General features: G+C 34.3%; 1 protein-coding gene across 6 annotated transcripts in view; it reads left to right on the plus strand.

Annotated features, from left to right (window-relative positions):
- EVI5 (ecotropic viral integration site 5) overlaps positions 1-17,413 on the plus strand; it is a 195,096-nt gene that overhangs the window by 42,256 nt on the left and 135,427 nt on the right. For 4 of the 6 annotated variants that reach the window (XM_041747686.1, XM_041747683.1, XM_041747685.1 and 1 more), the window contains exon 2: positions 3,366-3,595. In XM_041747686.1, coding sequence (XP_041603620.1) covers positions 3,447-3,595 — 149 coding nt within the window. In that variant the 5' untranslated portion in view covers positions 3,366-3,446. Of the gene's footprint in view, positions 1-3,365; positions 3,596-8,700; positions 8,772-17,413 lie in introns of those variants that run through there. The other 2 variants (XM_041747688.1, XM_041747684.1) reach the window with 2 other exon arrangements.

Here is a 17,413-nt window from a genome sequence, read left to right on the forward strand (position 1 = left end):
TGCCCTAAGAATCTCTATGCTCTGCCTGTCCATCTCTCCCTTACTCCAGCCCCTAGCAACTATGGATCTTTTTACTGTTTCCATTGTTTTGCCTTTTTTGTATGGTTGGAATCATCGATTTCGTAATCATAGATTATGTAGTTTTCTGAGATTAACTAAGCCCTTTTAAAATTGAGATAATGATTCACATACCATAAATCCACTCACTTAAAGTTCAGTGGCATTTAGTACATTCACAAGGTTGTGTAGCCATCAGCACAATCCAATCCCAGAACATTTTTGTCACTCCAGAAAGAAATCCCATGCACATTAGCAGTCATCCCTTATCCCCTTGAAGTCACTGATCTACTTTCAATCTCTAGATTTGCCTGTTATGGTCATTTTATAAAAATGAAGTCCTACAATATGTGTCATTTGTGCCTGATTACTAAGCATTTTTAATGATGGTTTTACCTTTTCAAAGTATGTTCAATATTTAAAAATAAATGCATAACCTCTCTATGAGGTAGACAGGAACTTTGTGATGTAATGGCATTGTCAGATTTACTATGTCTTCATGACCTCAGTTTACCATAGGATGAGGGAAGGAGATTTAGAGGTGACAGGGTGGAGATTTGGAAAAGTACTGTAGAGTTAAAGGAAAAATAGAACATGATGATATTGAAAAATGAATCAGTCCTATGGGATTTTTAGAACCAAGAGTATTAAACTTTATTAAAATGCAACTGCAATTAAATACTCCAGTTATATTTAAGTATTTAACATTTAAAGATGAGATAATGAGCCTTCATTAGATTTAGATTGAATCTCGTATCAGTTGAATTTCAGCAAAGTTGGAAGGATGTCAGGATTGTGCTCTTGGTTATTTCAAACTCTTTAAATGGAAGCCTGTTGCTACAGTGTGCAGAAGGGGTATGAAAAATTTATTTGTTTTAATAAATGAAAAATAAGCAAATAGGAATCTTTTGCTTTTTCTACAGTTAACTCTAGTAGAGAACTTTTATGTAATGGAAATGTGAAGTCTTAATTTTTGAAAGTTTGTAAGTATATTTGAAATTAATGGTTAGTATTAATAACGGTAACAGTTTTCTGTAAATTTTACATTAGGTTTTCTGTTTACTGTGATTGTGTTTACTGTGATTTACATTAGGTTTTCTGTTTACTGTGATGCAAATTAGTGCCATCTTCACAAATGAATTTGTAGTTGTAATTATGTAGAGAAGATCAGTAGGATAACAAATCACAATGGGCTATTTTGTGGTCTACCATGACTCCTACTATTTAAAGGAAGTTCTGGCTAAATTATCCTTTGGTTCCTGTCAGGCTTTGCCCTGAGGAGGTATGCTGCTGCTCTGCTTTGGCAGGGCTTCTTTTGCCCGGAAGCCTAAGTGATCTGCCCCATACTTCTTTTCCTTGGGTTCCACACTGTATCCTATTTGTCCTTCTTGGAGATTCTTCCCTCAACAGTGTGGGTTCCCTTATACCACCTATTATACTGTTTCTAAGAGAAGTAAGTTCTAAAATGAGTTACTAAAGATAAGAGGTGTTCTAAGGTTAAAAAAAACTTCTGTCCCTTTCAACACTTGTAATCACATTTTTGTCTTAGAAGTTCCAGTCTCATATTGAGTTGCTCAAATATGATCTTAGAATCCCTTTTCCATTTTATCCTTTCCTTACATCAAAATATTCTGCTGGGTTGAGATGGAAGAAATAGGGCAGGGGGATAGAGAGAGAGTCATCTATGTTTTGAGGTGACAAAAAAGGCTTTGGGCAAACCATGAGAATAGTGTTTGCTAAAATAGTTTCACTGGAATTGTATGTCTTGGTGTTGTAATTTCTGTGTGCATGAATTGCTATATATAACTAAGATTAGCTGAGACTATGCTGATTCTGAAAATAATTCACAGTGTTTTAGCCATTTACCTATGATATAGAATTTAAGATCTTCTCAAAGCACATAAAAGTGCTTCATAGTTACTAGCTTTTATATAAGTACTTCACAATCAAGAAGCTCTTTTTATGGGGATTCCTGTGTGGCTCAGCGGTTTTAATGCCTGCCTTCACACCCAGGGTGTGATGCTGGGGTCTCGGGATCATCGAGTCCCACGTCGAGTCCCATGTCGGGCTCCCTGCATGGAGCCTGCTTCTCCCTCTGACTGTGTCTCTGCCTCTCCCTGTCTCTCGTGAATAAATAAAAATCTTAAAAAAAAAAAAAAGAAGCTCTTTTTATGATAGTTTTTAGAAAATGTAGGCCTTTAAAAAGCCTATTAATACCTTATTTTATAAACATATCATTAAGAATGTTTAGTTTTATATAGATATTCAAATATGGCTATTATGTATATTGTTTTTCATTAGTGAAGTGATAATGCTATGTTTGAATATTATTTATATATATTTTGTTTTTCAGCTGAATTTGTATACATATCTGCTTAGGAGATGGGCATGATTTATACTGAATATATGGATATCAGAATCTTAGCAACTGGAGAGATCTTAAGGGCTTTTTAAATTTTGGTTACCTACGTCAAACAGAAAGTTATCTTCAGCTTCTGACATTTGGCTGTTATAATAACTGCTTTGTTATAGCCATTGATGGGGATGTCTATTCTTTCTAAGCATCCCATTTTATTTCTGAATTGTTCTATGTGAAAATTGTGCCTTGCATCTCTCCCACTCACTTAATCATTTATCATAATTTTGTTCTTCTAGAAAAAGTCCCTCTTCTATAAAAATACTCTTTAGCCATTTGAAGACAGGTATCATGGGTCTTATTACATTTTAATTTATGCTAAGCAACCCTAGTTTTTGTTGAATTATTAGTTATGTTACAGCATTTCTGGGTCCTCATCACCCATTGGACATGTTTTAATTACTTGGCTTTCAAATGTTTTTCATTACAGAATACATTTTATATTCCAACTCAGTATACTAAAAAATGTATGTGCGTGTAGTACGTAGTTGTAATACATATATGTAACTAAACCAACAATTTCATAAGAATATATGTTCATATAGACAATTTCATAAGAATAACAGTATACGTTTACATTGATATTTTCTTTTTCATTTTTAAAAGGTGCTGGCATTACCTGTCATATTGATTTTATTACTCTCTGAAGAACTTTAGCATGTAGTTTGGAAAACACTGTTCTAGTTTGTTCATGTTGCAGAACTGAAATATTTTCCAAAAGCTGGATGTTAGGACAATTGTTGCTAAAGTAGGTTTTACCTTTATAACCTCAAAGAAAATATTGTGATGGTGGTTATTAGGTATAACTTAACTTATTAGGTAAAACTTCTTACCTTCTTGGTAATAAATGCAATAAAACTAAAATATATTCAACTTTCATTTTTATTTGTAGGTGGCGACAGACAAGGTTGCAGAAAAGCTGAGTTCTACTCTCTCATGGGTGAAGAACACAGTATCACATACAGTCAGTCAGATGGCCAGTCAGGTGGCAAGTCCATCTGCTTCATTACACACTACATCCTCATCTACCACACTATCCACGCCAGCCCTTTCTCCATCTTCCCCTTCACAGTTGAGTCCAGACGACTTAGAACTCCTGGCTAAACTGGAGGAACAAAACAGGTGAGTGAGGTTGCTTGGCTTTTCTTTCTTTGCAGTTATACGAGCTCAATCATTCATTTATGTATATATGTATATATAAGTTTACCCATACTATGAATGTTTATTTTCTAGTGTTTGGCTCCTTGTTTATCAGAATTATTTTTTAACAAGAGTATTCAAGTCTTTTTTGGAAGAGTTGGTCTTAAAACTAAAGTTGTACTAAAATTTTCTCCTGGCTCAGATTGCTTTAGAGACTTTTTTTTTAATTTTTTTTTTTATTTTTATTTATTTATGATAGTCACACACACAGAGAGAGAGAGGCAGAGACACAGGCAGAGGGAGAAGCAGGCTCCATGCACCGGGACTGATGTGGGATTCGATCCCGGGTCTCCAGGATCGCGCCCTGGGCCAAAGGCAGGCGCCAAACCGCTGTGCCACCCAGGAATCCCTGCTTTAGAGATTTGTTTCTTAATATAGCAAATTCCCTAAGTTCCTGAATTTTAGGATTTTTTTTTTTTTAAGGCAAAGAAACTACCATTTTTTCTTTTCTTTTTTTTAGATTTTATTTATTTGAGAGAGAGAGAAAGAGAGTGAGCATGAGCAGTGGGAGGGTGGGGAAGGACAGAGAGGAAGAAGCAGACCCCTCACTGAGCAGGGAGCCTGATGTGAAAGCAGGGCTCAATCCTAGGTCTCTGGGATCATGATCTGAGCTGAAGGTAGATGCTTAACCAATTGAGCCACCCAGGTGCCCCTAAAACTGCCATTTTTAATTTAAACTCTAACTAGTCCCCTTTGGTTAATTTATAAAGTAATTTAATTTAGATATCTGATTTATGGTTTAGAGTGGGAAATCTCTTCATTCAATTTATTCATGGAAGGCAAAATGCCCTTTTCTCTTAATGGGAATGAAATAGAATAGTTGTTAGGAATGTATACTCTGGACCCTATAAACCCTTTCACATTATTATTATCAGAAGCTCTTTTTGGGCATTAGCTACAAAAGAATTATTGGAAGACTTCCTTTTTATGTTCAGTCAAGATATATACTACCACTGGCTTTAAGGGTAACAAGAGAGATAACTTTTAGTAACTTTTTTTGTATATAATTGACATAATAGAGTACATATAATTAAGGTGTGCAGTTTGATAGGTTTTGACATATGTATATATATTTGTGAAATAATCACGAAAGTCCAGAAAATGAACATATCTATTATCCCCCTTCCCATCCCTAGGCAGCTATTGATCTGCTTTCAGTTACTGTAGATTAGTTTGCATTTTCTAGAATTTTATAGAAATATGGAATAATATAATAAGTACTTTACATGGAGTATTTTACTCAGCATAATTATTTTGAGATTCATCCATGTTGTAGTGTGTATGAATAGTTCATTTTTAATTGCTTAGTAGTATTCTATTATGGATATATCATAATTTATTCACTTTTTGTTATGAAGTGCTGTGAATATTATTTATTTGTGTGTACAAGCCTTAGTATACATAGATGTATGCTACATTTCTCCTAGGTGGATACCAAGGATTGGAATGGCTGGTTTATATGATAAATGCATATTTAACTGTCAGACTGTTTCAAAAGGGCCTATACTTTTTCACATTCCCACCATCACTATGAAATTTTCAGTTCATCTACATCCTTGCTAATACTTGGTTAGTCTTTAGTTTTAGCCATTCTAACAGTATTGTTTTACTTTGCATTTCCTAATGGTGTTGAGAATCTTTTTATGTGCTGATTTGCCATTGAAGTATCTTCTTTGATAAAAGAAATTTGAAATCTTTTGCCCCTTAAAAATTAGGTTATTTGCTTTCCTATCATTGTATTTTAGGAGTTCTTTGTATATTTGGAATATGAGTTCTTTATCAGCTATATGGTTTTAAAATATTTTTTACCAGTCTGTGGCTTATCATTCTCTTAATAGTATCTTTTGAAGAACATATGTTTTAAATTTTGATGAAGTCCATTTTGAAATGGTTCTTTTATAGATTGTGTTTTTTTTTTTTTTTTTTAGATTTTATTTATTTATTCATAGACACACACACACAGAGGCAGAGACACAGGGAGTGGGAGAAGCAGGCTCCATGCAGGGAGCTCGATGTGGGACTTGATCCTGGGTATCCAGGATCACACCCCAGGCTGCAGGCGGTACCAAACCGCTGCGCCACTGGGGCTGCCCCCACATTGTGCTTTTGATGACTCAAGGTCACCCGGCTTGACTCCTGTATTTTCTTACAGAAGTTCTAATAGCTTTATGTTTAGATCTGATCTATTTTGAGTTAGTTTTGTTTATGGAGCAAAGTATATGGATTCAAAGTATCTATACTTTGAATATGCATATTTAATAGTTCCTGTACCATTTGTTGAAAAGGCTATTCTTTCTTCACTTAAGTACTTTTGCACTTTGGTAAAAAATTAGTTGTTATTGTATGTATAGGCTTATTTCTAGACTTAACTCTGTTCTATTGATCTGTTTTCTATCTTAATGCCAGTACAGTTCTATCTTGATTACTGTGACTTTATACTATGTCTTGAAATCAGATCATGTTAATCCTCCAACTTAGTTCACCCATTTTGACTGTTTTTGGAACTTAGCATTACCATATGAATTTTACCTCAAGTTGTTAATTTCCACAAAAATACTTGCTGAGATTTTGATTGGAATTGTATTGCCTTATGTATCCTTTAGCCTTGCTAAACTTGTTCTGGTAGGTTTATATTTTTATTGTTTTTAGATTCCATGAGATTTTTTATGTAGATGAGCATGTCATCTTGAATAAAGCACTTTGAACTTCTTTCTTTTCAATCTGGGTGCCTTTATTTATTTATTTTTTTTCTTGCCTATCACAACTGGCCAGCACCTCTAGCAAATTTGAATATTAAGTGGTGGACGTACATTCTTGTTTTCCTCATCTTGGGATAAAGCATCAAATATGTTAACTAGGTTTTTGTAGATGGCTTTTATCAGATTGAGGAAGTTCCTTTCTCTTCCTTGTTTGCTTAGAGTTTAAAAGAAATAGATTTTGGATTTTGTCAAATGCTTTTTCTGCATTTATTGAGATGATCATGTGGTGTTCCTCTTATTGTTTAATATGGTGAATTACATTGATTTCTGAATGTTAAATCAACTCTGCATTCTGGGATAAACTCACTTGGTCATGATATATTGTCTTTATAAAATATTGTTGGATTAGATCTGCTAAAATTGTATTTGGGATTTTTGCATTTATGTTCAGAGTGAATATTGATCTGTAGTTGTCTTGTGATTTTTTTTTTTTTTGACATTTGTATGTAATGTTTGTGTCCTTTTATTGTCTTTTCTAATATAAATGTTTGGTGCTGTATATTTCTTTTTAAGCCCTCCTTTAGCAATAGCCATTTAAACTCGTTGAGACTTGTTTTATGATCCTGAATGTGATCTTATTTTGGTAAACATTTTATGTGAATTTGAGAAGAAGGTATATTCAGCTGTTGTTTTGAGTATTCTGTAAACATTAATCAATTAAATTTATTTGATAATATTAAGTCTACTGTATCTTTGCTGGTTTCCTGTTTACTTGTGATATTGGATATTGACAGAAGACTATTGAAACCTCCAACCATAATTGTGGATTTGACTATTTCTGTTTAAATTCTTTGTAGTCTTTGTTTCATGTAGTTTAAAGTTGTGTTTTTGAGTATATAAGCATTTGAGTTTGTTATGCCCTCTTGTGAAATATCTTCTCTAGTCCTGGTAATATTGTTTGCTTAGAAATCGACTTTATCCCGGGGCACCTGGGTGTTGCAGTTAGTTGAGCATCTGAGTCTTGGTTTTGGCTCAGGTTGTGATCTTGGAGTAGTGAGATTGAGCCCTGCCCTGGCTCAGCAGGAAGTCTGCTTAAGTCTGTCTCTCTCTCTCTGTCTCTCCCCACCTACACTCATGTGTACACACAGTCTCTCTCTAAAAATTAAAATAAATCTTAAAAAAGAAATCTACTTTATCTCGTATAGTTATTGTAGCTTTCTTTTGAATAGTGTTAAAATTTTATATATTTTTCCATCCTTTTTTTTTTTTTTCTTTTGAATCTTTGTCAGCCAGGCAGCATATAGTTGGGTCTTGCTTTTTAAAATACAGACTAATGATCTTTGCCTTTTAATTGGAATATTTCCACCATTTACTTTTTAAAAAATTGTAACAACAAAGTTTTATTTGTTTCTCATTTCATTTTCATCTCATGCTGCAGGTTAAGTACATCTTTGTTCCACACTTCTTCATTTTAGGACCAGTAATCAGCCCCTATTCAGGATAAATCAGACTTGCAGCAAATGGAAAAGAAATAGAGTGGGAATACCTTAAAATGTCTATTAGGGAGTGATCTACATAATAGTCTTGCTGGAAAAACACATCTCTGACTCTAACAAAAAGTAAAGTGGCAAACACGAGGTCTAGTTCTCCTTTCCCTGTTCTGCCCTACTATCCTGCTAACCTATTAAACCCATGGAAAAATTATAAGAATAATAACTTAAATTTTCTTTGACCACTTCTGGGGTATATAATGTAGATATGCAAGTTATATAACTAAAGTAAAAATTATGAGATGTAACTACTACTTAAAATAAGGGATATATGGATATGCTTTTATTTAGGATTTTTTGTTCTCTTCTCCAAATATAGATGAGTCTCTGGTTATCTTACTTAACTCTCTTTAATTCAGAAAGTATAAAAATGGCAATATATTAGAAAATGATTTAAGAAACATGAAAATACCAACTTTTTTTTTTAATTCATGAGAGAGAGGGAGAGAGAGAGAAGCAGAGACATAGGCAGAGGAAGAAGCAGGCACATAGGCAGAGGGAGAAGCAGGCTCCATGCAGAAAGCCCCATGTGGGTCTTAATCCCGGAAATGCCCTGAGCTGAAAGCAGACGCTCAACCGCTGAGCCACCCAGGCATCCGAAAGTACCAAATTTTTATATAGTTTTTCCTACTTATAGTTTTACTGCAATTATGACTTTTAAAAAAATCAGTGCATGTGGCAATCCCAGAAAGATGTGAAGAAATGTGAAGAAATATCAAAGATCTGTTTGATGAAAGTTAATGATTGATAGCCTTAAAGTTGAAATGGGACAGCTATTTTTTTCTAATGTGTTAAATGTGTTTTTCATTTTAAAAATACAAAGGCTTTGGCAGAGATGAATTTAGGAAGGTAAGGTTCAAGTGTGATAGCAGTGCATTTTAATTAAGGAGGGAATGTTGCTGATTTAAATTTTTAATGGGTCAGCCATTATTTGTGTGGTTCAAAAGTTCGGCAATGCAACCATGTTTGTTTCCTTTTATATTCGACTATTTGGAATAAACATTTACTTTTTAACAGATTTTTGGAGATGAGATATGAGAATAAGGAAATGAATAAGGGTTCTTTTAAACTAAAGTAAATGTATTTTATGTATTTTTAAATGTAATAAGCAAGAATCCTTGAAACCTTAATTTACATATCTTTATCTTACCAACATCTGAATTCACCCTGTCCAGTATGTTAGCCACAAGCCAGATGTGGCAAATTGAACACCTAAAATGTGGCTGGTCTGAATTGTTATATGCTGTAAGACTAAAATGTATACCAGATTTTTGAAGAGTTGATTTGAAAAAAAGAATATCTCAATTAAATTTTTTATTACATGGTAAAATGATATTTTGACTATATTTGGTAAAAATTATTAAAATTAATCACATTAAATTTTTTTTTACTTTATATGTGGCTTCTAAGAACACTTAAACTGATATAAAGGGCTTGCAGTATATTTCTGTTGTACAGTGCTAATCTAGATGATCTAACTTTCATCTTATCTTTATAATTTTACTACTAAAGCATTACCTTGTTTTCCTGAGGGTACTCTCTATAACACAACCATGACTATGAAGGAAGTAAAAACAGATCTTTTCAAATTTCTCTGTTAAAAATTCATGTAATTTCAATTGTATGAGAGGCCTTTAAGATCTTCACATAAACTCTTTATCCTTTTCTTTTTATTGAGGATTGTGTTGAATTTTATCAACTGATTTCTAAGGATTTTGATAATATAATTTAAAGAATTTATTAAACTTATGTTCCTATTGTTTTAAAATTAAGAAATGTAAGAAGTCTGCTTTGCTTGTCTGTCTGGAATGTCTATATAAAAGTAATCCCCCCCCCCCCCAAAAAAATAAAAGTAATCCCCAAACCATCAGTTTATGATCAGGATATTTGAGAGGGAGGTGCGAGTCTCCTGTGTTTGCCTTCTTTGAGACCCCATCTTAAACAGAAGCAAAAGAAAACCCTCTCGTGCTTTCAGAACTGGAGCCATCCCTGTCATGTGTAGGTATCTCACTGTAAGTTGTCTCTGAATTGTTTCCTGTGCTAATTTGTTGGGTTTTCTCTTAATTCTCCCCTTTTTGTTTCTGTTGCTTTGAGACTTGAATTTGTGCTTGATGGTGTTGATGAGAAAAGGTGTGCCTCCTCTGTGAATCAGCCAGATATTTTGTTGCTACTGATTTGCCTTTCTTTTAACTTGCTACTTGCTATTCTTTCTCCTAGTACATTCATATCCTGTTTCTTTGATGTAACATTACGAGAGATACTTAAACAGTGTTTGGAAAGTTGATCCCCCTGAACCAAGTGCCAGTGAATTTAGTTTATGTAGTAATTTTTTACATTAGCTTTTCTTGGATCTTTCCTTATCTCTTTGTAAATTATCTTAACAGTTTACACATTTCTAAATGGCATGATGACCTGTTGCTGTGTATCCTGATCTTTTAGTTCTGATATCCATAGGAACGCATTATGCTGAGTAAAATAGGATATCATAAATAGAGTAGTTCCCCATTTTCTGTGGAGGATACATTCCAAGAATGCCAGTGCTTGGTTGAAATTGTGGATAGTACCAAACTCTGTATATGTACTGTTTTTTCTATACATACATAGCTATGATAAAGTTTAATTTATAAATTGGGCACAGTAAGAGATTAGTAACAACAACTAATACTATAATAGAACAATTACAACAATACAGTGTAATAAAAGTTGTGTGAATGAGGTTTCTTTCAAAATATCTTAACGTACTCTTCTCTTGTGGTGATGTGAGATAAGATGTCTACCTTGATGAGATGAAGTAAGGTAAGTGACGTAGGCATTGTGACATAGCATTAGGCCACGCTTGATCTTCTGTTTATAAGTCAGAAGGAGAATCACCTGTTAATGGACCGCATTTGATTGTGGGTGACTGAAACTGCAGAAAGTGAAGCTGTGGATAAGGGGGTGGGGGGACTATGATAATTGCCAGATTTCTATTTGTAGGCTTCACTTCTTTTCTAAGGTTCTTTTACATTGCCATGCGTCTTACCTACATTGATGTCCCCCAAGTACTTCATACGCCAGATACCCAAAAGAGAACCCATTGTTTTCCTTCTCCTCCATTATATTTTTCAATCATGGTATTATTGTGAGAGGCTTTTTCTTTGATGTTTATCAAGCTACTCTTTTTTTCTCATATGCCCATCATGAAGTACACCCTCTGCTGTTTTCCTTAAATAGGTGACCCTTTGGTGAGAATAAGTTTCAGTTCCTCAGGAGCAAAATTATGGTGAAGGTAATCTGCCTAATATAAAATTGAAACTACTTTCTGTTGGCGTATTCGCTTGTTCTCAGTTTAGTCACTAGTTCTGTCCATCAGGGAAATGGAAGTTATTTTTCTCTCCTGAGTCTTCTAAGCTTCTGGAGCAGCCAAATATAGATTCACTTAAAGTGTAGTCCAACTGAAAATTAGCTTTCTCGCACTCCCATCTCAGTTAATGTGGGGTTATAGCCATTGTAAATGCTGCCCTTAGAGCAAAAACTTGGAGTTGCTTACTTAGGCTGAGGATTATGTATACTCCAATAAATAAACATCCAACCTTTGATGTTTTAGTCTGGCAGCATTCTGGGAGGATGAATAAATTTGGGCTTATGAATTACTGTATAATAGTGGAAGATAAAAAATGGCCAAGAGGCCACACAAACCTGTGGAGAATGCCTTTGATTGTAGCATATACAATATTCCTGCTGGGTCAGTATTCTTTTCCTTGAATCTGTTAAATTTCTTCTTATATTAGTCATAAGGAAATTATGATGGGATAGAAAGGTACTTTCTTTTTCTGCAATAAATCTGTACAAGGCAGTGAACCCACATGCACTGCAAAAAGGGAAATAAGTACGTTTTGAATATACTTCTCAGCAGTACACAGACCTGTGAGTAATGCTGTATTACCATTTTCCCAGTTGCTAGTCTCAAGTCTTTTTTTTTTTTTTTTTTAAGATTTTATTTATTTATTCATGAGAGACACACAGAGAGAGGCAGAGACACAGGCAGAGGGAGAAGCAGGCTCCTCACAGGGAGCCTGATGTGGGACTTGATCCCTGGACCCGGGATCACAACTTGGGCTAAAGCTCAACTACTGAGCCTTTCTGGCATCCCAACTAGCCTCAAGTCTTTGGAAATTGTTGACATTTTCAGATAGTATGTACTTTCTACTATCTTGTCAGAATATTTTAATTATATTACAACTAGGTGGCAACCTTTTAGGAGTCTTCCTGAGTTGTTTCATTACTGTATTTAGCAAAGAGGAATAAGAATACATGATTCTAACTACCTATTCTGTAAAGTACATTTTCTTCCTTTCCTTTCCTTTCCTTTCCTTTCCTTTCCTTTCCTTTCCTTTCCTTTCCTTTCCTTTCCTTTCCTTTCCTTTCCTTTTCTTTTCTTTTCTTTTCTTTTCTTTTCTTTTCTTTTCTTTTCTTTTCTTTTCTTTTCTTTTCTTTTCTTTTCTTTTCTTTCTTTTTTCCTTTTTTCCCAAGGATTGTATGTGTTTATTTGAGAGAGAGAGAGAGAGAGAGAGAGAATGAGCAGGAGGGAGGAGGCAGAGAGAGGGGGAGAAGTAGACTCCCTGCTCAGCAGGGAGCTGGATACTGGGCTTGATCCCAGGACCCTAAGATCATGACCTGAGCCAAAGGCAGACACCTAACCAACTGAGCCACCCAGGCTCCCCAAGTCTACATTTTCTTTATGAATGTGTAAATTCTTTTTCTGTGTACCATGATTTAGTAGCTCAATGGGGAGAGTCTTGACAGTATCAGTTCAAGTACTACTTTCTGGAAAATGTTCCAACTCTCTAACAAAAGACTTCTTCATTGTACCTATAGCATTGAAAAAAAATTCTGAAGGTCATCTTTAGAAAAGTCTGAAATTTGCTAGCGTGACCAATGAATTTGAAAAGGAAAAAATGGAATAATGTTCATATTTTCCTTTCTTTACAAAATAGATACATTTAAGGGCACTTGGGTGGTGCATTTGGTTAAGAGTCCGGTTCTTAGTTTCAGCCCAGGTCCTAAACTCGGGGTCCTGGGATTGAACCCTGCATTGGGCTCTATGGTAAGCATGGAGTCTTGGGATTTTCTCTCTTCCTACCCTTATGCCACTCCTATTTGTGCTATCTCTCTCTCTGTCTCTAAAATAAATATAATCTTTAAAAAACAACAACAGCAAAACAAAACACATATATTTAATATATAAAAAACAGTCTTTTACAAAGTAATAGTCATTTAAAAAAAAGTTTTAAAGGGCTTAAACTACTCAGCAATAAAAAGAAACAAACTAGCCTTCCTGAAAGGGCTTTCAGGAATAGAAAAGCAGTAGATTCTCACCTAATTGTCACTACTCCTAGAGTCATTAACCATAGATAGTATTTTCTTTCTTTCTTTTTTTTTTTTTTTTTTAAAGATTTTATTATTCATGAGAAACACAGAGAGGAGAGAGAGAGGCAGAGACACAGGCAGAGGGAGAAGCAGTCTCCAGGCAGGGAACCTGATGTGGGACTCGATCCCAGATCTCCAGGATCACACCTGGGCTGAAGACAGCGCTAAACCACTGAGCCACTGGGCTGCCCCTATAGATAGTATTTTCTATAAATTTTTATAAAGTTGGTGTATAATTTGCAATCAGAGAAATGCTCAGTTCTTTAGTTTGAGTTTTGACACATTTGTGTGTAAACCGTCCATTAACACATAGATGATTTCTATCATGTTAGAAAATTTCTGTCATCCCAGAAAATTCCCTCATTCCCTTTCTAGCATCCTCACCCCTCTGAAACTTATTTTGATTTTTATTGCCACTGATATATTTTACCTGTTCTTTTTTTATATAACACTTTTTGAGATATTATTCACATACATGCAATTCACCAATCTAAAGTATACATACAACTCTGTTTTTTTCACATATCCAGAGTTGTATAACCATCACCACAAGAAAGCACATGTCCATAAGCAGTTACTATTCCATTCCTTCTTGCTTCTCTCACTTCTACTCCATTTCTCAGCAAAAACTAATCTACTTTCTGAGTTCTAGATATTTTATATCTGTAGAGTCATACAATGTTTCCTTTTGTGACTTCTTTCACTTTACATAATGTTCTCAGGGTTTGTCCTTGTTGTAGCATGTACCAATACTTCCATCCCTTTTCATGACTGAGTAATACTTCATTGTATGGCTATACCAGTGTGGTTTTTTTTTTTAAATCCATTTAACAATTAATGGACATTTGCTTTGTTTCCACTTTTTGGCTAATGTGAATAATACTGCCGCTAACATGTGTTATGTAACTTTTGTGCACTGTCACCACAGGAAATTGCGTGTCCATTAGCAGTCACTTCCCCTCCCTTCTTGGGCATAGATTTTCATTTCTCTTGATTGTATACTTAGGAGTAGAATTGGTGTTCACATGATAATTCTTTGTTTAATTATTTGAAGAATTACCATACTGTTTTCCAAAATGGTTTTTACCATTTTACATTCCTAAAACTGGTGCCTAAGAGTTCCTATGTCTACATTTCTTCACCAACACTTGTTATTAGGTCTTTTTGATTATAGCCATCCTAGTGGTTGTGAAGTGGTGCCTATTAAGGTTTTGGTTTGCATTTCCCAAATGATTAGTGATGTTGAACAACTTTTCATATAGTTATTGGCCATTTGTAATTTTTTTGAAAAATGTTTATTCTGATTATTTCACCATTTTTTTAGTTGGGTTGTTTGTCTTTTCAGTGAGTCATAAGAATTTCTTATATATTCTAGATAAAAGTCTTCTGAGTTGCAATTTTTTTTCCCTATTCTGTGGGTTTTCTTTTCACTTTCTTGATGGATCTAGTAAGGTATGAAACATTTTTAATTTTGATGAGTTCAATTAGTGTGTGTTTGTGTATTATTTATTCAATACTTTTGGTGTCATATTAAGAAGGCTTTACCTAACCTAGAGTCATGAGGATTTACTCTTATATTTTCTTCTATAGTATCTTGTTCTTGAACTTCATATAAGTGGAATCATGTAGTATATGCTTTTTTGCATCTGGCTTCTTTCACTCAACCTAACATTTGTAAGATTCATCTATGTTATTATGTGTATCAGCAGTTTGTTACTTTCTTTTTTCTTCATTTTTTTAGTTTTTTTTTCTTTTTATTGCTGAGTAGTATTGCAGTGAATGAAATCTATCACAATTTGATCATTTATTTTTTCTGGATATTTGGGTTGTTTTGGGTTTTAGCTATTATGAATAAAGCTTCTCTGAACTTTCTTCAAGTCTTTCTGAGGACATAGGTATTCGTTTCTCTTGCTGGGTCATATGAAAATGTATTTAGTCCTTCAAAGTGGTTGAAGTATGACCATCAATATATGACAGTTAAAATTGCTGCCATCCTGGGCAACACTTGTTATGGTCAATCTTTAAAATTTAGCCATTCTAATACATACATAGTGTGATTTTAGCTTACATTTCTCTGATGACTAAAGTTGTTCAATGTTTTTTTTATTTCTTATTGGCCACTTGATCTTCTTTTGTAAAATGTCAATTTTAGGTCTTACTCATTAAAAAACTGTATTAACTTTTGATTTTAAGATTTTTTGTATATTCTGGATACTGATCTTTTGTTAGATACATATGTTGAGAACACTTTTTTCTTAATCTATCACCTTTTCATTTTCTTAAGGGTATATTTTGAAGAGCAAAGTTTTTAAGTTTGATTAAGTCTATTTTTTCATCAATTTTTTTTTTATGGTTAGTGTTTCCTTGTGTCCCATGAACACATTTGTTTCCTCCAAGGTTGTAAAGGATTTTTCCTGTTTTCTTCAAGGAGTTTTAATAATTTTAACTTTTATATTCATAGCTGTTGCCCATTTGAGTCATTTCTGTATGTCAGGGACAATATTTTAAATAATGTAGTATCTTTATTTGGAATACTTCATTTATACGTTTTTTCTTATACTTCTGTATATTTGTGTATATTATTTCACTGTCCTCTGTTCAGGTTTTCTGTTTCTTCCTGTTCCAGTTTTAGTAGTTTGTGGTTTTCCAGAAATGTGCCCATTTCTTCTAGATTGCCTAATTTATTGGCGTAAAGCTGCTCATAATAAGTTTTTAAGATCATTTGTATTTCCTTGGTATTGGTGGTGATCTCTCCTTTCTCATTCATGATTTTATTAATTTGAGTCTTTTCTCTGTTCTTTTAAATAAGGCTGGCTAATGGTTTGTCTATTTTATTAATTCTTTCAAAGAACCAACTCCTGGTTTTGTTAATCTGTTCCACAGTTCTTCAGGTCTCTATTTCATTGGGTTCTGCTCGAATCTTTATTAACTCTCTTCTTCTGCTGGGTGTAGGATCTATTTGCTGTTTTTCCTCCAGCTCCTTTAGGTGCAAGGTTAGCTTTTGTATTTGAGTTCTTTCCAGTTTTTGGATGGATGCTTGTATTGTGATATATTTCCCTCTCAAGACTGCTTTTGCTGTATCCCAAAGATTTTGAAAGGTTATATCTTCATTCTCATTAGTTTCCATGAATCTTTTTAATTCTTATCTAATTTCCTGGTTTACCCTTTCATCTTTTAGCAGGATGGTCCTTAACCTCCACGTGTTTGAAATCCTTCCAAACTTCTTCTTGTGATTTGGTTCTAATTTCAAAGATTATGGTCTGAAAATACGCAGGGGATGATCCCAATCTTTTGGTATCAGTTAAGACCTGATTTGTGACCCATTACATGGTCTATTCTGGAGAAAGTTCCATGTGCACTTGAGAAGAATGTGTATTCAGTTGTGTTTGGATGTAAAGTTCTGTAAATATCTGTGAAATCCATCTGGTCCAGTGTATCATTTAAAGCTCTTGTTTCTTTCCAGATGTTGTGCTTAGAAGATCTGTCGATTATAGAAAGCGCTACATTCAAGCCACCAAGTATAAGTGTATTATTATTATCTAAGTATGTCTTAACTTTGGTTATTAATTGATTGATATACTTGGCAGCTCCCACATTCAGGGCATAAATATTGATGATTGTTAGGTCCTCTTGTTAGATAGATCCTTTAAGTATGATATAGTGTCCCCTCTTCGTCTCTTGCTACAGTCCTTGGGATAAATTTTAGTTTATCTGATATAAGGATGGATACTCCTGCTTTCTTTTGAGGGCCATTTGAATGGTAAATGGTTCTCCAACTTTTTATTTTCAGACTGTAGGTGTCCTTATGTCTAAAATGAGTCTCTTGTAGACAGCAAATAAATGGGTCTTGCTTTTTTATCCAGACTGAAACCCTGTGCCTTTTGATGGGGTCATTAAGCCCATTCACGTTCAGAGTTACTACTGAAAGATGAATTTAGTGTCATCATGATACCTATTCAGTCCCTGTTTTAGTGGATTGTTCCCTTGCACTTCCTCTTTCTATTACAGAATCCCCCTTAGTATTTCTTGCAGAGCTGGCTTGGTGGTCACATATTCTTTCAGTTTCTGCCTATCTTGGAAGT

This window comes from Vulpes lagopus, chromosome 3, assembly GCF_018345385.1.
Source record: "Vulpes lagopus strain Blue_001 chromosome 3, ASM1834538v1, whole genome shotgun sequence".
Taxonomy (NCBI): Eukaryota; Metazoa; Chordata; class Mammalia; order Carnivora; family Canidae; genus Vulpes; species Vulpes lagopus.